The sequence below is a fragment of the Ammospiza caudacuta genome, chromosome 20, assembly GCF_027887145.1.
Source record: "Ammospiza caudacuta isolate bAmmCau1 chromosome 20, bAmmCau1.pri, whole genome shotgun sequence".
Classification (NCBI taxonomy): Eukaryota; Metazoa; Chordata; class Aves; order Passeriformes; family Passerellidae; genus Ammospiza; species Ammospiza caudacuta.
In genome coordinates this window covers 10,901,087-10,923,149 of record NC_080612.1, presented here as the reverse complement: position 1 = coordinate 10,923,149, position 22,063 = coordinate 10,901,087, and the positions used below count along the sequence as shown (strand labels likewise).

At 46.2% G+C, this 22,063-nt stretch overlaps 1 protein-coding gene across 2 annotated transcripts in view; it reads right to left on the bottom strand.

The window, feature by feature from the left end:
- Nucleotides 1–9,622, bottom strand: part of USP32 (ubiquitin specific peptidase 32) — a 63,244-nt gene extending 53,622 nt beyond the window's left edge. For both annotated transcript variants that reach the window (XM_058817613.1, XM_058817614.1), the window contains exon 1: nt 9,469–9,622. In XM_058817613.1, the coding sequence (XP_058673596.1) occupies nt 9,469–9,526 (58 nt within the window). In that variant the 5' untranslated portion in view covers nt 9,527–9,622. The remainder of the gene's footprint in view (nt 1–9,468) is intronic.
- Between the last annotated feature and the right edge of the window lie 12,441 nt (nt 9,623–22,063).

Genomic DNA, 22,063 nt, shown 5'->3' with positions numbered 1-22,063 from the left:
CTTTCTGTGTTTCTTCCACTTTTTTATTTCATTCAAGGTCTCAGAATTTTAAAAGAACAAATTTTGCAAACTAATGGAGTAAAATTAATCATCTGAAACCATTCCAGCATGTGAAGGGAGCTTACAGGGAAGCTGGAGAAGGAAGGACTCTCCATGAGGAACTGTGGTGGTAGCAATGGGTTCCAACTGGAAGAGGCAAGCTTAAATCAGATAGGAATTCCTGTTAAAATATTTCAGCTCAGGAATCTGTCACAAACCCTGAGCACTGCCATTGCCACCAGATTTGAGATAAGGAACATCCATTCAAACACAAAAGAAACATAAGCATCCATTCTATATTAAACACTTAACATGAAATTAAACTGTGAGTGGATGACAACTGAAAGACCAGCTGACAAAAAGAGAGACACCATGTGAATAAAATAACCGGTTCTGAGGAAGAATTCCAAAGGGCTTGTAGTAGGTTTTATTTGCAAAGGATGAAGCCAACATTTTTATACAGAATATAATTCTCTCTTATTTTGGCCCAATGACATCTCATAGCTTGTGGGCCCAATTCAGCTCTAAACTGAGTGAAACAGCTTCAAAGGATTTGGACATTTTAAAAAATCACCAAAATAAATGGTAGAGGTTCCTTTTGCCTTTGTAGCTGCTGCTGGTGGCTGGCTCAGAGCAGCTGCCCTGCCTGGCCCTGAGGCTGCAGCCCTGAGCAGAGGAAGTCAGAGCTCTCTGGGAGGCACAGATGTCTCAGGGACTGTTTAAAACCATTCCAAAGTCAGAAGCACAGAGTCTGACACAGCCAGACGTCCTTTCTGCCCAGCTCAGCCTGCCCGGGGCTCCAGCACCAGGGAGGGCTGGTCCTGCTGCCTTCCAGGAGCATCCCTGCCCCAGGAACTCTGCTGGGCACAGGAACCCGGGCACTTCATCAACACCACCATTAACACCTTGCTTCTCCTCAGTTTCCATGGGATGGGAGAGGCCTGCCCTGGGCTGGGACAGCTTAAAGGAGGATTTAAACACCCTGGGGATCAGGGCTGTCACTGCCTCTGCCAGGTCACCCCAGCTGGGAGAGCTGAGCACAGGGGAGGCAATGACTCAGTGAGGAACCATTTCTGGGCTTGTACCAGCCCCACATTAAATAACATTTATATGGGAAATGAACCCTGGGCACTACAAACCGCCTGCTTAGCCCTTGTCCCAACCTTTCTCAGCCAGCTCCTTTTATTCAACACCAAATAAAGGCCCTGTTGCAAATGTTACCTTATTTTTATAAGAAAAATGGCTTTGTTAAACTTTTAGATTATTAAACCAAGAGTCTAACATCTCTAGGACTTAAGAGTGTCAGTAATACACTAAAATAACTAAGGAATTTCCTTTAATGCTGATGAATCAATTAATAGACTACATAGAAAAATTCTGATTGGTTATAATTCACATCAGAATCAGGGGGATTCTGATCTCTCAGGAGGGATCTCACCTGCAGAGCTGCCCCTACAAAACCCACATGCAGCCACATTTAGTGTCAAACCAAGACCTGAACTCAGTTTACAGCCATTGAAAATCAGAAATGCAGAAGAGATTCCACATCAGTTTAATAAAGCAGCATTTCAAAGTGATGCACTTGCCACACAAGCCCCACCTGCAGGGACCATGGCAGCCCTGCTCAGCTGTAAATACAACCCCATAAAAATCCCCATTTCTCAGAAGTGCTCAAATTCATTATATAAAAAAAGAAATGAAAATTACTATTAGACAGCTCTGCTGCAAACATTAAAGCAACACAGCCTATGAGATATGGAGCCATCACTAACAAAGGTAAGGTGTCCCTGAAGAAATCACAAAAGAAAATGTGCATTAGGATTTTGCCACTCTTTTTAGGCAAGCAGGGAATTTTATTCCAGTAAGTGCTAGCAATAATCCAGCATTCAAAGTTTGGTGAATTAGGCCCTTTCAAACTCTTAGGCAGAATCTACCTTAATGGATTTTTCTTCTACATTCATCTTTGCCCAAAGGCTTCATTGTCTCATTATGTAAATGACCTTTTCATATGAAAATTAAATGTTAAAGATGCTTTTTGTAGTTCTTCAATACTGCAAATATCACATGGACATTCACAATAATTCAGACTAAGTACAACTTATAGAAAAAGCACCTGCTTCAAGGAATGGAACAAATTAAGAAATAACTTGGTTTTAAATGACTAAGAATTGAAAGTCTTAATTAGAATTAACCCACAGAACTTTCTTTTCTATACAGAAACTCAAACTAGGAAAGCATCAGGCAAAGAGGAGCCTGAAGGAGGCCCTAAAAACCCCAGCTGGGCAGGTCTGCCTTACATCAGGTTGGAAATAACCAAAATCAGTGGGCAGAAACAGCTCTGCTGTCTGAAAATGCCACACTTATCCTACCCCTGCTCCATCAGCTTTCTGTGTGCTCACAGCATTCAGAACTTCTTCCTGGACCAGAACAGAGCAGGATTATGTTAATAATAATTAATAACTAAGTGATGGGATGTCATGAGAGCTCTGCACTCATCAGACCTCCCATAGAGCAAATGATTTATAGCAATGTATGACTTCACAAGCTAACCAAGGACACACTCACTTTTCAGGAGACAGTGACACTTTTTGAATGACAGATATCAGTAACACCTGGGTTTTTAAATACAGAAAAACCCTACCCAGTCCCACCTCAAAGCAGGAGTTGTACAATAATCCTAACTTAGAGAATTCAATAGATACTTCATGCCTCACCTCATCACATTACTGCGTTCTTTTTCATTCTCAGCCTTGTCATCCCTTCTGAGGCCCATTTTTGAATCTGATTTCATTTTCTTGAGTACTAAAGAACTGAATGCCTTCCTTATTTTATGAAAGGAGACAGTGGGCTGAGTTCCCTGGAGCAGAGCAAAGGGGTGAGGGCTGTTTTACTCATTCCTGCCACAGTGCCAGCAGCCAGAAAGCCTGAAACTGTTACAAATCAAGTAAACAGGATTCAAAGTAGTCCCCTCTTATTTTTTTTCTTTCACATTTCATTAGAGATGCTTCATCTCACACTGAACAACTTCCTAGTTTCTATTTTTGTCCTTTTGGGTTTTTTTTTCCTCTGTAGGACACTGTCAGGTAGATTTAGGACTTCGTCAAAACAAGACTTCACAAAATTCAAGCTGAACAGTAATATTTTATAGAATCTATCAGGTTGGAAAGTATCTCAGGAGGTCACTTGGTTCAGCCTTGTGCTTGAAACTGGGTCAAGGCTGAACTCAAACCAGCTTCCAGAGGGTTTTGTCCAGGCAGGGCTGGGAAATCTCCAAGGATGAAAGTTCAACAACTTTCTCTGGGCAAGTATATTTAAAAAAAAACCCCTGATGTTACAGGAGGAAAAACTAGAAACTGATTAGAAACTATAAAACCACTGATGTCATTGATTAAAATCCAAGAAATAAAGCTCAGGTTTATGACCTGGGAGATACACAGGCATATAATCTATAATCCAAATAAATGTTTTGAGGACTCAGTTTCAGTCTACATCAAGATAAGAAAATGTATTACATACAGAATAGCCTGATAGTGGTCTTTTCACTTATATCAAGATATTTAACACTCAAAATGAGGATTTGTCCAGCTTATCCTGTGACCTCCAGCCCCATGGCTGGAACGATATCTATTTAAACTCCCCTGGCAGCTTTCCTGCCTGCCCTGGTTGGAGTCTTCAGTAACACGCTGACAGGACAAAACTGCAGCTAATATTGTGAGCCTGCTCCTATTTAGGGACATGATTCACCTGAGAAGTGAGAAACCAGAGGATTCCCAACATTTACTGAATCATAATTCAACTTTTTGAGGGTTTTTTTCCTTTAAGATGATCAACCTTTTCTTATTTATGAAACACCTATGTTCTTAAATCCTCTTTTCTCAGACTTGCATCACTCCCTGCACACTCAACACTTGTGCAATCACCAAGTTTCTGCTGTGCTTGGGAACCATCTAAGAATTACTGAAAACCTCCTAAAAGGATGCAATCAGCTCCCATAGCACCACAGCACATGCAGCAGCCTAAGCAGGAGGCAATATTTGCCCCTAATTTGTAATTTTTCAACTGGTATTTCATAAAGAGCCTCTAAAGACCGCAAAGGTACCTCAGAAAAGGAAATTTACCGTTAGCTGACTGAAGTTCACTCCAGCACTGTTCCTCATTTCCAGTAGGAAATAACGTGGGGAGTCCTGAGCAAGAGGCTGAAACCCCCTGAGCTCACTTCCCCAAACTTGGAACCTGAGCTAAAGGAGAAAGTGGTGGCTGCAACTCAGCAGCTGCAGAATTACGGATGAAAACCCAACTCTGGTCCAACAGATCAGCTGCAGGGAGAGGGATTTGGGAGTGCTGTGGGTGAGAGGCTGCACATACCCTGTGCCCTGGGCTGACCCCACAGCGTGGGCAGCAGGAATGGGGGATTCTGATCCCTCAGGTGGGATCCCACCTGCACAGCTGCCCCCAGACCTGAGGGACAATCCAGAAGGAGCTGGAGCTGCTGGAGTCAGTCCAGATCATCAGAGAGATGGAGCAGCTCTGCTAGGAGGAATGGGTGAGGGAACTGGGATGGTTCAGCCTGGAGAAGAGAAGATTTGGGGTGACCTAATTGCAGCCCCCCCCAGTACCTGAAGGAGCTGACAGGAAACACAGGGAGAGACTTTCCACAAGGGAGTGCCAGGACAAGGGGAATGGCTTCACACTGACAGAGAATGGGTTAGATTGGATATCAGGAGAAATTCCTCCCTGTGAGGTGGTGAGGCCCTGGCACAGGCTGCTCAGAGAAGTGTCCAAGGCCAGTTGGAGCAACCTGGTCTCATGGAGAGTGTCCACGGCAGGGGGGTGGAACAAGATGATCTCTGAGGTTCCTTCCAACCCAAACCAGTCTGTGATTCTAAGGAGCATCTTCTCACCAGTTCATGAAAGTTTCAGCAGAATTCCCCCAGTCACTCCTGCCTTTGAAACACATGTTCAGCAGAGCCTGCTGAGGTGCCCTCCCAAAACAAGCACCACAACTGAATGCCAGAGTTGTGAAATAATTACTGCTCTGTGAATTTGAGCAGCCACTTGCAGCTCTGCAGCTCTATAAACAGGAAGTGTGAAGCTCTGCATTCATACCTGCTTTCATCATATGACAGAGCCCTGAAGCCATCAAATACTGGCTGACAGAACAAGCCTCGCTGTAGAATCCAGACTGTCTCCACAGTGGATTCTATTCATTCTGATAGCTAAAAAAAAGGCTGAGAGACTTCTAGGCATTTTCAGCACATGCCTCTGGAACTCAAGGCTCAGAAAAGCACAGGTTTGTACTCTTAGAAAATAACATATCCCAAAGAACCTTCACCTCCCTATCATGGTCAAGCTCTGGTTTTCAGCTATGAGAGAAAATAAAGCAGAACACTCTCCTTCATGGAATATAGAAAGAAGAGAATAAACCACTAAAATGGTTCCCTGAGTGTTTTTCCTAAAAGATGGCTGGGATTTAAAAAGTTAATTTCATCATGTGGAGTAATAAAAAGCAGTTTTCCATGGGCTGAAGGGCTGAGTCCATGGATTTGTCACCAGGCTGAGATCGACAGCCTCAACTAGATGATGATATATTTGCACAAGTTTTCCATCATCCTCCTGTCACATTTATGACATCTGAACACTGGAGGATGTTAATGATCAGACACCAGATATATTTGCCTTGATTTAAATAAAACAAATGCAGCTATTTTTCAAATACAATCAAGACACAAAAGGTCATTAGCAAGATTTATCCCCTGCCCATCACACATTACTCATTACTGCACACACTCACCGAGCTCCTCGTAGGCTAGAGGGGTTTTGTTACTTTGGTGTTCTCCAGCTGGTGCCATCTCAGAGACACAAAACCAAGGAAGAAAACTGCCCTAAAAACCACCATGCCATGAGCTCTCCAGAGGCAAAACCTGTGCAATTGATACACCTGCAAGTTCTGCCTCGCTGTTAGCTGGCATTTCAGCTGCATGTACATTTTCCAACACCAGCACTGTTTCTGTGCTTTCATTCTGCTCTTTTTCTCAGAGATCACTGAGCACAGGACCAAACACAATTAAATGGATTTATCAGCAGTCACTCATTTCTCCAAATTCTATGCTCACTGACCATGCTGATGTGGTGCATTCACGAAACAAAAATTTTACCTTGCTTTGAGCAGAAGGAAAACTCTGCCTTCCTCTCTGGCCCAAATTTGACAGATCCATGATTATGCACCAACATTTCTTTTAAGTGGTTCCCTGACTCAATATTTAGCATAGATAATTTAGCTGGAAATGGCCTGAATTACACCTGCTCTAAGTAGCATTCACAGAAACTTTGACTACAGATTCTACAGTTTCCTAATTCACAAGTACCTCCATAAATTTATGCTCGGACTACAATTATCTTCTCAAAGTTACTGAAGCAAAACACATTAACAGCCACTGAAAAATACAGTCCATAGGGATCTGAGATAAACTGGCCACCAATACCACACAGGAATCTCTTTCCTAGAACTCTTATTAAAATATTGCATGTACAACACAGGACAGTGCAGGAGCTGCTGTGCTAATACAGGAGCTAACACAATAGTGATAAAATTATTTATTTTATAAAGCTTTTATAAAGACTGCTCTTTGAGAGAACTAAAAGACAAGGCAGACTTTAGAGCACCATCTCCCTGGCAAGGCCAGAGCACCCAGCCAGCCTGATGGACACGGTGATAGGACAGGAGTGGGAAATCAGGGACAAACATTGGAAAATCCACCAAAACAAGAACTGGCTGACTTGCAGCGCTGCCCTTAGCAGAAAATTGCTGTTTGCTAAGAAAAAAGCAACAAGCTCAAGAGCCACAGTACCAGTTCATGCCACCACAAATTCAGTTTGATAAAATAACTGACAATTTTATGCTCAGTTTGGAACAAAGCACTTCTGGCTTCACCTCTAATGACCTGCCCAAGGATTTCATCTCCTCACAAAGAATCCATCCTCAGAAGGAGGTCTGAGGGGTCAGGAATAGCTCTCCTCACTTCTCATCTCATACCTTTTCCACAGCAACACCACTCTGTGCCTCTGGCTACTATAAATAAGATGACCACAATTGGCAAAATTCATAAAAAGAGATGCCTAAAATAGCATCCTGCTTTCCACTGCAGGCAGCTCAGGCAGACAGATCTCAGGGAGGCTGGTGACACCGCTGTGACCTGCACTGGTGGACACAGGACAACTCCAGCGTGCCCATCCTCAGGGCCACGTCACCACAGCACTGTCAGCTGCCTGTGCCAAGGAAAAAGGGGAAAATAAAACAGCAGGATTGTCTCCTGTTCAAGGGTGGAACATGCCACCAGCACCAGGCCGCTCTGGCACTCTCATCTCCTTGAGCAGAAGTTACACTTTAGCCACTGTTATTTATATTGTGAGCCTTTAACCACAACTCCCCTCACCTTCACAACCTTTGCTTACTACCAAAATGGAATTGCAATAAATGAAGCTGCCTAAAAGTCAGCCTTATTTTCTGAAGCTGACAGAAGCAGCATTTTCCCCAGATATTCTGAACAACTGAAATTCAAACTGGTGACTCAAAAATACGATCACAGCATTCTGAATGATTAGCACAAGTACAGGTAACCAGTACTGATTGCTCACAAAGAATTCCCAGCAGAAAAATCTGTACAAATACCACCTAATCCAAAACTTTCTCACCATTTAAGAACCAGGAAACAGTGGTAGAGAAGCTGGATCTAACTGGAGATAAATATATTTGATTTTCTTTAACATTTACATTCATCCATTATCGCTGTGTCCACAGAAATGCCACAAGTAGCAGCAAGGTTCTGTGGAAGTAGGAATGGTCTAACAAATAATGTTTTGATAACTGGCCTGTTTTATACATACAGTGATTCACTGGTTAAGTAAACAACATAGTTATTTAGCAAAACATCAATTTATAACAGAGTGCCTAAAACAACCTTTCTGGTCTCTTACAGAAAAACAGTATTGAAGGTCTCATATAGAGAAGAAAAACATCCAAAAAAATAACAAAGAAAAGCATTATATTCACTGCACAGAAATAATTTCTTATTAAGAAGAAATCAATCTTATTACTTATGAAGCATCAAGAACAACTGCCTTGATTTTGAAGCAATGTAAGAGTTTAAATCTAACTTTAAAATTCAAAACACTTGTTTTTTCTTATTTAGGAACCCTGGAATATACATTGTGACCAAATGACTGTATTCTCCACCAAACAGCTTATTTCAAACGCTCCCTGATATATTTAACTTCACACCTCTACCAAGCTGCATTTATAACTCCAGCTCTTCTAAAAATACGTGCACCAGAGCTTTCAAAGACTTCCCATACTTTCACTAGCAGTGAAAATCCTTCAGGGCTGTTATGTTTAAATTCTGTAACGAGTGACTTTGAATCGTACGTTTGTTTCTCCTGCTTGACACTACGTTGCTCCATTTCCTATCTGACATGGCATCCCTCAGAGGCTCCACCAGAAAAAAAAAAAAAAAAAAAAAATATTTAACAAAAACCCCATTTCACGTCAATTTGTTTCTTTTTCAGTTAACACCCAGCGGTTCCTCCCAGTTCTCCCTTATCACTCCTGACATGCCTCTCACATGCGAGCAGGAATAAAAAGGGCAGCCATAGACTGGCTCGAGCTTATGAATTTTATCAGGGCTTTAAATATCAAACAGGTGAGCTGCTTTACCTGCGCTGCATCACGGGAACGCACAACAGGGCAACAATTACCGACACCTGTCCTGCCTGCACAGCATTTACTGCTGACAATTCCTGTCCCTCTTTGTCCTTGGACTTGGCTATCGCTTCCAGAGCCAGGGAGCTCCCAGGGTGTAGCTTGCCGTCGCCTCGGAGCCCCGCAGCTGCGAGCGTTCCCCGTTCAGCTTGTTTATGTTTTCCCTTCGCTAGTCGCTCTTTAAATCCTCCGGGAGGACCCTAAACCGGGCTAAAGCGGCGACACCGAGCCCGGGCCACGCACGCCACATCCATCTTGCCATGCGGAGCCGCAGCTGCGTGATCCCCGAGCACGGGGAGGTAAACACGAGGAGCGGGAGGGCCGGGAGCCGGGTGACAGCCCCGCCACACCGGGAGCCCGCCGCTGCCCGCCGGCCACAGGCGGAGGCCGGGCCGAGGGGCGGCGGGGAGGGCACGGCACCGGGCCCTGCCGGGGCCGCCTTAAAGAAGGGGAGAGAGATAAATAAATAAATAGGTAAGATAAATAAATAAACGGCGGGGCGGAGGGGCGAAGGCAGCGGGGAAGGAGCCGCCGAACGGCGCGAGTGCCTCCGCGCGGGGTCCGTCATGGAGGTGCCGCCTCACCGCCCGCTGCCGGGGGGCAGCGCGGGGCCCCCGCACCCCTCCCCGCCAACCTCCACCCAGCCTCCCGTCCCCGCCGCCGCCTATCCTCACCCCTCCGCAGGGCCTCGTCGTAGCCGAGGAAGCCGATGCGGGACTCCTTGGCGCCCATGGTGCCTCTCAGTCCATGGCCGCGGCGGCGCCCGCCGGAGCCGCTACCGACGGGGGAGGGGGGGCGGGGCCGCCCGGGGGGGGCGGGGGGAGGAGGAGGCGGCGGCCGCGCGCCCGCCCCGCCGCCGCCGCCGCAGCCTCCATCGCGGGTCACGTGGGGCGCGCGCGCCGCGTCACGTGGGGCGCGGGGAGGCCGGGGCGGGGCTCTGATTGGCCAACGCCGAGCCCCCCGCTCCCGCCCGCCCACCCGGCGGCGCCGTCGCGCGTCCCCTCAGGGGCGGCCGAGGGGGAGCCGCTGCAGCGGCGGCTGCGATGGTCGGGGCGCTGCAGCGCTGCGGCCGCGCCGGTGCCTCCTCGGCTCCGGGTTGGCTCCGCGGCCGCAGAGGAAGGAGGTGTGACGAGGAACGACCTGGCTCTGCCCCGGCACAGGCGCTTCGGAAGGTGTCGCTTGCGAAAGCTGTCAGCGCTTCCCGTAGCGTGCAGCGGCGAGAGGAGAAAGGCTGCGGTGCGATGGGGCCCCCGGCGGAACAGCCCTGGTGGGAGGGTGAGAGTCGCAGCACCCTCAAAGTGCACAGCGAACAGCCCCCTCAATCCCCTCAGATCCTCACAGGGAATCAGCCCTCAGCCCCCTCAATCCTCACCGGGAACAGCCCCTCAATCCCCTCAGATCCTCACAGGGGATCAGCCCTCAGGCCCCTCAAACCGCCAGAGAACGGCCCCTCAGTCCCCTCGGATCATCACAGGGAATCAGCCCCACAAAACCTCACAGGAATCATCCCCTCTCTGCCCTGAAACCACACAGGGAACCAGCTCCTCGACCCCCCAAAAATAATAGGGGATCAGCCTCTCAAACCTTACAGGATCAGCCCCTCAAACCTCTCAGGGGGAGCAGCCCCTCAGCCCCCTCAAACCTCTCAGGGCACGCTGGTTCTCCTCAAAAAGTCCTCTAAGTCACAGGGCTGCAGGCATGGGGTGACAGTAGGAGGTTCCTGTTCCATTAAAATGTCTTTTCACTGTCTGAAACAGAAACACGGGCTGAATTGTAAAAGGATCAAAACCACCCCTGCCCTTTGCTGTTCTCCAGCATGTTTGCTTTTAGTATTCAGCCCAGGACTGACACAGAATGGGAGGATTTCCCAAATGGCTTTGTTACAACATTAAGCCTGGTAACCTACCCTGGGTCACTCCCGAGCAGAAAATAAGGAGTTTGAAAGAAAACACTGATTTCTAAGGGCAGCTTGTTCCAAGGATTGTTCCTGCCCTGAAACAAAGCCTGTGAAAACACCAGTTGCGAGTCATTCCCTCAGTTACTGTTTCCACACGGAGTGATCTTGCCACATCGAGCTGCAGAAAGGTCAAGCCGGAGTTGCTTTCTCGCTGATGTAAGTTCATGCGTAGGTATTTTTATAGCAAACATTCCAAACAAATTTCATATCTGATATGCAAAGCCAGGAATGCTGCTTACAGAGACACAGGCTCCAAGGCCAAATTTCTCCTCATGTAATCCAAGTGCAAACACACTACAAATGAAATAAGCTCCATAAAGCCTCCTTGTATCTTTTCTGAATTCCTTTTTTATCTTAGATTTGTGGCATATCAAAAAAACCATATCATTTTCAAGCATAAAATCTGCCACAAATGGACCTTTTACCTCTCTCATGAGGGTGATGGGGAGAACTTAAGTGATTTTTAAAAATATAAATTTAATTGGTGGAAATATGCTTCACTCATCAGCCACTGATTATGTATTTATCATTTAAAGAGTAAAGGTAAATGTAAAGGCAGCAGAGGAATAAGAGGATACAAGCTGCCTTGATATATATATATCCTCTTATTCCTACTCTACCTTTACATTTCTCTTCTCAACATAGTTCCTCACCAACCAGCTTTCAGTTTAGATACAAAATACATCTTTGAAACATCTGAGAGTGAATTCAACAAACATGGCAACATGTCAATCAAAAGCCTAAGTTGGCAATACCAGAAACAGCTGGAGAAATCTGTTTTATCTTGTGATTAAGAGAAATATTCCATGGCATTCCTAGAGCCATGGTCTGTTTGTGATGGATCTCTTTCTTAAAGCATTAACTCTCAGCTGAGGAGATGGGGTTTAATTGCTGACTTCTCTATCGTGTTCCTGCGTGACCTTAGGTCCAGTAATAATATTTTAATGTTTTGGTTTCTCCTCTGAATTACAAAAATAATGACCAAGTCCCATTTTGCCTGGAAGGAGCAGCACTGGGACCCAGCCAGCCCCGAGCTGGCAGAGCAGTTAGAGAAAGCAATTAGAGCAGGAAGCAGCTTCAGTGCTGGGCTAGGGCAGCTCCACACCAATTCCTGCTGCTTTTCAGGCCAATTTCTCCATGGCTGTTTATCCTCAGGCTCTTACTAGAGAGCAACAGCCAGCCCCTGAGCACCAGGGCTCACCAGAGATCACAGGACACTGCCAGCCCTGTTTTGTCTACACCCAGCACTGAGGGACCCAGCCAGGACAACTCTGACCCAATGCCTCTGCAGCCACCACAGTTTGCAGAATTATTCTTTTATCTGTGATGTCAAGACAGAGCCTCTACTTACAGTTCACACAAACCCCCCTCTCAGGCAGTAGAGATTATCAGGCAGTATGGGGGGTTTAATGACAGCTAAATCATGAAAAAAATGAATGACTGTAATTATAATTACAAATCAGACCCTGCCACCAGGGTACAGTCACAAACAGCTGACTGGGTATTTGGTGCAACGAGGAAGCAGAACCCTCTGGGAGGAGTTCCTTCCACCGTGGGAAGGAAAAAGGATGGAGTGATGGTTCTTAATAATGGCTAACACTTCCTATTGACCAAAAACCCAGACCCCTTTCCAAAGAAAAGGTGTGACACTTTAGGTATGACACTTCAGGAAAAACCCAACTACAGCAGCATCCCTCATGTGCCAGAGGTACAGACAGTGTCCAAGAACCAGCAGAATTCTGTTTGAAGTGCACTTCAAAATCATTTACTGGATCCATTGTACACACGGTGGCCTGCACCAAATTTAATCACAAAGATCCCCTGGATTGGAGAGCCAGGCTGGAGCTCCCGATGGCAGTGTCTTTGTTCAGATTAAATTAAGCATGTTCTCAAAGGCACTGAAGCAAGAACCCAGAGATAAGGCTGTGTGTGCTAACCCTGGGTTAGATCTGGCAGTAAGTTTTTACTGAAGCCTTATTGGAGAGCACAAGATTAAATGTTGCTGCTATTTAAATGCTGTGTCAAAGGTAAATCAAATTAAGATACAGCGAATTGAGACTTGCATTGGATGAATGGAGCTCCTCTCTTGTCACAGAGAAGTGCTGCCTATGCAAATTGAACTGGGCACGTGTCCTTTGGATTGCTGGAATTTATTTAATTATTCGCTAATCAAAAACTAATTCACGAGCACTTAGCAAATATCTTTAAGTGTCTCTGCATCACTGTCAAGGATCTGAGGCAGAGCAGGTATTTACTGCTGCACAGGAGCAGCAGGAGCCTGGCAGCACAGCAGCTGTGGGGCTCTGCCAGGCTGCTGCCAGTCCAGGGCTGAGAACAGGGAAAATCCACAGCCCTGGCTCCAGCTCAGCCCACAGCAGGCACTGCAAGGAGAGGGGGCTTGGAGCTGCACTGCAAAGGCCTGAACTCAGAAGGGATGAGCCAAACAGCAGAGGAACTGCTGCAGTGGCTCAAAAACGCTTCTGAGAACAGCACTGTAAGGCCTTAGGAATTCCTGATTCATAGTCACTAAAACAGAAGCCAAAAATGCAGCTTTGTTGCTGGCCTCTAAATCTGTGCTTCTTGCCCCAATACCTGTCTCCCCACCCTGGATATTATTTTTTAAGGACTTTTCTTGGCACTGGACAAACACAGGACAACTTTTACCCCTTCCTGCTTCAAACAGCCCTGACAGGAGTGTGGCAGAGCACATCCCAAATATTTGAGAAGAGTAGAAAGTGGGAGAGAGATCAAGATGCAGTAAGAGGGTTCAATCAGGTCTGCAGTGGTCAGAGCTAAATGGCTTCATATCTAATTACAGTGAACTGGTGAATGAGAAAAATACCCCGAATCATCATCTGCCAGTCTGGTTCTGATGTTATCAGAGAGAGAGGAAATACAAAAGGTTTCCTCAGAGAACAACAGAACAATATTCAAAGTGAAACTTCTATCACATCCCACATTTTCTAGGAAACAAGTGGCTTAGGGTGGTAGCAGAGGGTGACAGATTTATATGAACTCGGGGGAAATAAAAGGAGCAGATTCTTACCAGGTCACTCCTACTGTTGTCATGTAGGCTGTACTCCCACACTATTGCCAGTATGAGCTTTGTAGTGGAATACTGCAGGGGAAAATGAAAAATGTAATTTATTAAAAGTATTTAAAAATGAAATTAAAGTCATCCCCCTTGTTGAAGGGACATGCTAATGAGGGCAGTGCTCACCAGGGCTGCAGTGTGGTGTAGCCAGGGGACTCTCAGAGTGAGCTGATTGGGATTTTTCCCTCATTTCCAGTTTGAGGGCACTTCTCTTTTCACACCTGCCCTAGAGATCCCCTCTTGCCAGAACTCCCAAGACTTTTTGGAGCAGCTGCCCATCCCCACCCCCCTGTCCCAGCAGCCAGGCCCTTGCCCTGGCATCATCCCCCGCTGGTTCCCGGCAGCAGCAGCAGCAGCCACCTCATCCCCTCCTTTTTCCTGGTGAGCTCCAAGCGGGGCGGGGACAGGGAGAGAACAGCGTCCCTCTGTCCCAGAGGGCTGAGCTCTGGTGACAGCTCAGTGTGGGGGTGACAGGCCCTGCTGCACAGGCAGGAGTGACAGCCCTGCTCTGCACACCCACACACGCCAAATGCCAGACCTGTACATCAGGTTGTGGCAGGTACAGGAACAGGGTTTGGATGGCACTGCCCAGGCTCTGGAAAGGGCAGCAAGGGAAGTGGGAGCATCCCTCAGACCTCATCTGACCTGTGGGCTACCTCTGTTTAATTCTGCCACCCCTTTAGGAGAGAATTAATGAATGTTTCTGCTGAGCCACTGGGCCCTGGCTGTTTGTGTTCAGGGAGCCCGTGACAGGTTTAAAGCTGCTCAGAAGCGCTGCTCACATCACTGCTCAATCCATAATTTCACTCCTGTTATTAATAGTAGGATCACCACCACCCAGGAAAGTGAGGCACGTCACACACGTTCACAGCTATTTTAAGGTTTGTGGGTAAGTGGTCCCCCACTTTTCCTGCAGTTGCCTTTGAGAGACAGAGAAGAAAACACCATAAGGCACCCTCCACTCTTGATATTCTCCTAAGCAAGGCTTCCCTGTGCGTGGAAGGATGGCACGATCACACTTGAGGCCCACAAAGAACAGTGACAAACTCTTCCTTCCTGGCAGACTCTGCTGCTGCTCCTCCAACCCAGGAGTAACAGGGTGCCACAGCTAATGGCAGTCAGGAGTTAAGGGTAATGCCTTGGATATTTATAAAAACATCACGTCCTTCCCTTTTCTATCAACCTGTTTGATTATGCCTTATACAGGGAAAGTGTGACAGAATTAATCAGCCTGCTGGAGTGCACACTAAGGGAACAGATGAGCTTTGGCAAGACTGTTGTTAGCACTGAAAAACTGTGACAAAAAAGAGGCAGACTGCAATCCAGACACGTGTCATTCAGAAAATGAGACATGCTATGATTTATCAACGTACCAACAATTGAGGGAAATAGAGATCTCCCATTGCAAAGTGTTGTCTCTGTGTAGATTAAGAGTAGTATCTGTCATCAGGAAACAATAGGAGAAGAAATCTATTTGGTAAAAGCAATTCTGTGCTCCCTTGTAGACAGAAACCACTGTGGTGTTGGAATGGAGGTAAAGGATTTCTCTGCAGTCCCATCCAGGGCAGTAAAATCACCAGCGTTGTGACAGGAGGAAGTGCAAATAATTAATACCAGAAGATCAAATGAAAGGAGTGGCTTTGCAAGAAGTGACTCATGTTGACTGTGCTCTGGGAAGGCCCAGATTGCCTGGTGGAAGGAGGAGTTTGTGTGGCCCCAGAGCACAGCACACAGCGGGCAGGGATGCACCACAGGGCACCTCTCCCCTGCAAAGAAAGGGCTGCTTTCTTCTCAGCTCAAAGGCTGCTGCTCACAGCGTCCCCAGCACTGCAGCACTTTGATTGTTGTGTACAGAGAAAGCAACACCAAAGCATCAAACACAGACCAACTTGGGGAACATTTTGCCAGCAGCTGATCCAGTGGGAAGCACATCTCAAAACAGCAGGGCAGCAGAGCAAAACAAAAGCCACAGAGCCAGAGCTGTTGTGTCATTTGGCACATCCTGGCACTTGCCTTAATTCTGCTTCAGAACTTGCAAGGGAAGGCCAAAGCTTCTTATTTGCTAATTAAGGTTTCACACGATTCAAACATTGAACAAAGGACATCCCCAAACAGAGAAACCTGCCAGCCTTGGTGCCCCTGCCAAAGGCTGATGTCTCAGTTCAGTGCTCTCCCAACACAGAGTGAAAGAGCTCTGGACAATGGCACATCCAAATGTGCACACACACACACATTTTTCTGCTGGCATGCACACATTACCTCTGATCAGGTTCTAAATGTTCCACCTCCCTGTTTTTGTTAAAGACTCCAGACACCCTGCAGACAGGGGGGAAACAGGCATTAAAACAACAGACCTCTATTTTATGGTGTCAAATGGCTAATAATAGTAATTAAGGACCTTAAAGTCCTTTATCAAGAGGCATTATCTAAGATGGCATCATGCCTGTAATCAGAGCCAATGAAAAACTGTTTGATCAAGCCAAGAAGGCAACTAAAACAGTCTGATGAGTTGCCATCTGCTCAAGCCACCCCACCCCTGAATCCAGCAGAGAGCCCCTGCAGGACACTGACAACCAGGTTGTTTTCCTGTCTTTTCAGCTGAACACTCGGTGCCTGTCCCTGTGTTCCAGAGGATTCCCAAACCCAAACATTAGAGATCAGTGCTGAACATGCAGTTCTGACAACATTTTGCTTTGCCACTCTTATGGATTGATTGTGCACATGCAGCAAGGTAAAGCATTAGGGGTTAATCAGAATTTTGCCTACCTTATTAAGTATTTGCATGTATATTTATTTTCTAAAATGTATGGTTAATTGATCCATAAAAGCCTTTGGTACTCACTCAGCCTCTGGGTAAAAGTCCAGGTACTCTCAGAAGAGCTTTTGACCCAGCAATTGGAATAAAATTTAGGCCTGGAGTATGGAGTAGAGTCTTGAGTAGATTCCTAGCAATAGAAGACAAGTTCAGGGTAGATAAAGGTTGCCAGATTGTCACAGTTTGACAAAGAAAATTGGTATATTCAAGGAAGGAGCAATTTGAAGTTTTTATAAAGCACTTGGACACCACAACGATGGGCAAGAGTTTCTTCACTCATTTTGCTTTCTCTTATCACTTCCCAGCTGTTTCTTCCACTTTCAGGTAGTTTCAATTTATCCTTCTATTTTTACCCACACATTTCACTAACAGCCTTTGAGTTGAGATTCTTCTGGCTTTAGTGCTGATGTGCCAGCTGTGCATCCCTGCAAGCTGGTGCATGTATGACCTTGAAAATTTCTGGGAAGCCAATCAGGAGGTGCTTGCAAACAGTTTCCTATCTCCCAGAGAGCATCTCTCTGTTTTTAGCTTTAGATATAAATCACATTCTAACATCCAGAGCATTGTGCAGGCATTACCCAGCTAATGCCAGCCCAAACCCCTCCCAGCCTGTGCCCTGTTATTGCCTAAGTAACAGCTCCTCCATTCCCCTGCAGCCAGCCCAGGGAGTTCTTTCTGCTTCCTTCTCTGCAGGAATATTAAACCAGAATGAGAATGAAGAGAGCTGTTAATTTTATGGCACGGTGAGGAAACTGAAGGTCTTCAGATCACACTTTCTCCTCAGTCTTTTAATTGCAAAATTATACTTCAAGATTTGACACAAGTTTCTCACCTCCCTGTTTTCAAGCTACTAGCAAGATAAACCAGACAAAAATACTTCTTTTTTCCTACTCTGCAGAGCCTGTTAATTTCAGATAGGTGAAATATTGCTAATTAGTAGCATATTCTAACAGAACTTGTGATTTTACAGAGAGCTATGTCAAACTAAACCAGATTAGGGGTCAGAATGTGCCAATCTTTTCATTGTTGTCACTTTGTGATTTGTGTTCCCCCTCAGCATGTGCCCTCCCAGGTTCTTGGAGCCCTTGGCTAGCACTGCTCAGCTGCTCCACAGTTATTCCTCACACCAGACATTCACAGCACACTCTTCTCACATTTTCTCTAAACATTAGGTACAACAGCAGAAATAGAAATTGGAGATTTAGAAGCAAGAGACATGGGAATCTGGGTGGAAACAGATGACTAACAGAATTTTTGCTAAATAAAAACATGAAAAGGGGTAAAAAAAAGATTCCTGAGCAGACATAATACCTTTCTTTTTCTGGATAAGTGCTAATCTAGGCCCTGGAACACTCCCACTTCTAGATATGATGCTTAGTAACATGTTTCTAATTTCAAATTAGATTTTAATGAAAATAATGAGAATATCCCTTAAATAGGATAGAATGAGACTTCCTGTGGTCTCCTCCAGGTCCCACATTTTTTACCTTTGCCAGTTTGAGACTAACTCCACAATGCTTGACCAGCAGTGTGCCATGACCCTTCCCTGTCATCCCTACAGCCATCCACAGTGTCTTTCCTTTTGATTAAACTTCACCTTCCAAGATGGAAATTCATGGATAACACCCTGCACAGGGGATCTGAGCATCTAGAGACCCCATGGGGAGTTACACAAGCAATAAATTTCAAACCCCATTTTTGGGGCAGATTAATATTCTCTAAGTTACTCCTGCCATAAGCTATAAACAGCAGAATACGCACTTCTGTGCATTCCAGCATGTTGTGGGAGATCATAAAGGCACTTAATATATTATTTAAGCCATTTAAGCAAGATAGCACAACTGCTGTAATTAGCAACTGTTCTCCAAATCCCCATATGCCAGACAAAGGCTCACGTTCAGCATTTCCAGCCTGGTAGGAGGGCATCAGAACATCACAGAAATAAAATCCATGCTCTGCTTTTTTTTCCTCCTGCCAATCTCAGCAGAGCCTGTTTCACTACAGCTACTCCCCTGCACCACCATACAAGAGACCATAAAGAAGACTGCCCTTTTTTTGGTTTATTTAAAGAATAACAGGCTGCTCAAAGCTTTAAGAAAGAGAAATGAAGCCACTTCTCCTGACAGACTGGAGGGGAACTTCCTTGCTTTTTCCTTTGAATAAAGCCAAAATACAAGGAAAACCAAAACTTGACTTCCCCTAGAATATCCATGAACTGAAGGGAGCGTTAAGTGGGAGTTTGGCAGCACTCCAAGCAGAGCCACCCTTTGTGCATGAGGGTCAGGCTCAGGGCACTGGGGTGGGAGCACAGCAGTGAGAGGAGAGGCAGGGTGAGCACGCAAAGGGCAGCAGTGGCAGCACAGGGACAAGAGCTGAATGCTGCCACGAGCCTGAGCTTCACTGCTCTTGGAACCCCAGGACACAAAAACCAAAAACAAACAAAGAACATGGCTGGGACAGACACCAAAATCCTGCAAAGGAGATACAGAACTGAGAGCCTCTGCCACCAAGGGGGCTGTCATGGCTCAGAGAGGGGAGATGCTGTCCCCTGCCCCATTCCCCAGGCAGCACCAACTGGGAGATGTGTAGCAGGCTCATCATTTTACAGCCTTCTCTGAGTCATTGGGGAGAGGAAGTGACCAAGGCTGGTATCACCTAGAGAGTTCATATTTCATCATCCAAAAAATTAACAAAAGAAGTCAAATTATTTTCAGTTCAAAGAGATACCTAACTTGTTATAGATTTGATTTTATAAGTAGCACCTAAGGGATGGGCTCATTAACATCTCATTAATAATGCCTATTTTAATTTGCATAAACCCCTAAAAACTTACAAAGCACGATAAAAACAAAAGCCTTTAACTATCCTGTTTCTCACAGGCTGCAAGTTGAAGAAGTGTGGAGGAAGCTGATAATGCTCTTTCAGTTCCTGAGGACTTCAGGCAGCTATAAAAGTGATAGGACATTGGCAAACACCAACAATCAGCTCACAAACAGCTGGCTGGGAAGTTGGAGACAAACATCTAGAGAACTAAAACAGTGCAGGAATCCCTGAAAATACAACTATTGAGAAGGAGCACCAGCACCAGAGGTCGGTCACTTATCCCTTTGGGCACTCTGGAGGGTTTGGCTGCCTGTGTCTCCCAGTCTGGGAACACTTGGAACACACCTGATTGTGCCAGAGGTGGATAAAAGAGATGCAGATGTGTTCCTGGTTTCCCCACACCACTGGTCACCATTCACACTTGTGTTTAGACCACATTAATTGCAAACAAGTGATTAAATGAGCAACTCCCTGCAGGTACCAGAAAGGAACTGCTCTGGCAGTTCAGATGCCTCTAATGATGCCACACAGAAACAAAAACTGGCCCAAATTCTTTTTCAGCTCCCTTCCCCTGACACAAGATTTGGTAACTGGAGCCAATAGGCACCCAGCTGCAGGGAGAACATCTTCATCACCCTTCAGCTCCAGGAAAGGAATTTCCAGGTGGAATTAGCAAAGCCTCCACCCCTACAGTTCAAGCAGTAGCTGAGTATCATTAATCATTCCATCAAACAGAGCATTCACCACCCTCCTGGTAAGGACAGGTTGCTGGAAAACATTCCCCATTACAATTCCTATTTAGCATTGCACTGCAGTACATCTGGCAGCAGTGTTTGGGGTTGATGTTTAACTAACCACATGTACAGGCAGTTGGTTTAAGTACAATGCAGAATACCTGTACATTTATCTGTGTTATCAGCTCTCCTTCCTGTGACCTATCAGAACATAAATACCATATCAAATGCTTGCATATATTACATACACCAGATTCATCACATCACACGTGGTAATCATGGTAGATCTGCCCAAAACAGCAAATAACAACCAGCAGCAGACACACAACATCTTCACAACTGCTTCCTTTTTGGCTCCATGCCTGCTCTGCCCTGCAAGAGCTGCTGCACCAGAGGAGTTGGTTAATGTTTGCACTTGCACAGCTCCTGGAAGATGAAGACACTCAAATAGAGAAATTAATATTCACAGGAGAGCTGTCAGGGGATGAGTTTTCCCTGAGGTGCACTGTTTCAGTACAGTGTGTTTGACTGGCACTTGGGCTCCTTTCCTTCATGGGGAGAAACAGGAGTGACATAATCTGTTTGTACTCTGATTTTCCCCATCCAATTAGAACATCCTTTCAAAGCCTTCCTGTTGTAGGTAGGCAGGATAATGTGATAGATTTCCAGAGATGTGGTCTGTCTTATGCCACCTCCCAGCAGAGAGGCTTCCCAGGAGAAATCAGTGTTGTCTCCCCAAGGAGGGGGAAGGACACAGCCACAGGCTTCTCTCAGGCTTCTCTCAGGAGTGAACCAGGGTGATGGACAACTTCTAAATCCAGCAAGCTCCTCAGATGAAGGCTGGCCAGAGAAGTCCATCTGTGCCTCCCACTTGCACATCCCTGGCTTTGGCTGAGCTCCGAGTGCAGCCAGCACTGAAAGGGAGAACAAAGCCTTGGGTTTGCAAGGGGAACTCAAGGCCCTCTCAGACCTCTGCAGAGCCAAGTGTACACATGATAAGCCAGGAGAGCCATTCCACACTGCAGTCACATGCCATGTGGGCTATAATCTCACAAGGACACAGATATGGCCATGCAAATATGGGTTATGCCTGTGCTAACATCCAGCTCCTGTCCCTGGAGCTCCTAAAGGGCTTTAATCTGGCTGCTACTACAGGAGAAAGCTTGTGCTGGAGAGGCTGCATTTCTCCTGGCTCTGACCAGCCAGGACCCTGCTGCCCTTTGGCACCTTGACTGGAGAGGTGAGGACATCAGTTGGCTGCTCCTTGTTCCAGTCTTTGCAGGTGAGGAGGAGAGGAGCTGCCTGTCACAGTGGGGACAGGTGACACAACTGCAGGCAGCTGGCACAGCGAGAGGGTGGTTGGGAGCAGGCATTGAGAAACCAGCTGCATTTGCAGCACCCCCTTCACCCAAACCACTTCTAACAGAGTCCTCACAACAGCCAGGCTGAGGCAGCACAGCTACACTCTCAGCTATCACCTCTGCTTCCCTCTGCAGAGCTTATCTTGTGTAAAGCAACACCTAACACTAAAATCCTAATCTGAATTAAACAATTGTAATGTACCTCAGGTGGGCCAAGCAAACCTCACTGCAAGGTTAGCAAGAAATTCCCTTTGCATCTGCTCAGCACCTGCCTGTGAAAGGCTCCTGCATCCAGAGCTGACAGCAAAACCCAGACAAGGGGGAGGAAGAAAACACAGGAGGCAAAATGCCACGGACATCTTAAGGGGGAGGGCTTGTCTTCATGGATTTTTGTCATTATTGAATGCAGCCATGGGTAAAAGCCAAACTTCCCTAAGACAGCCTGAGATCAAGAACCTGCCTTTGTTTCAAACCCACCCATAGGT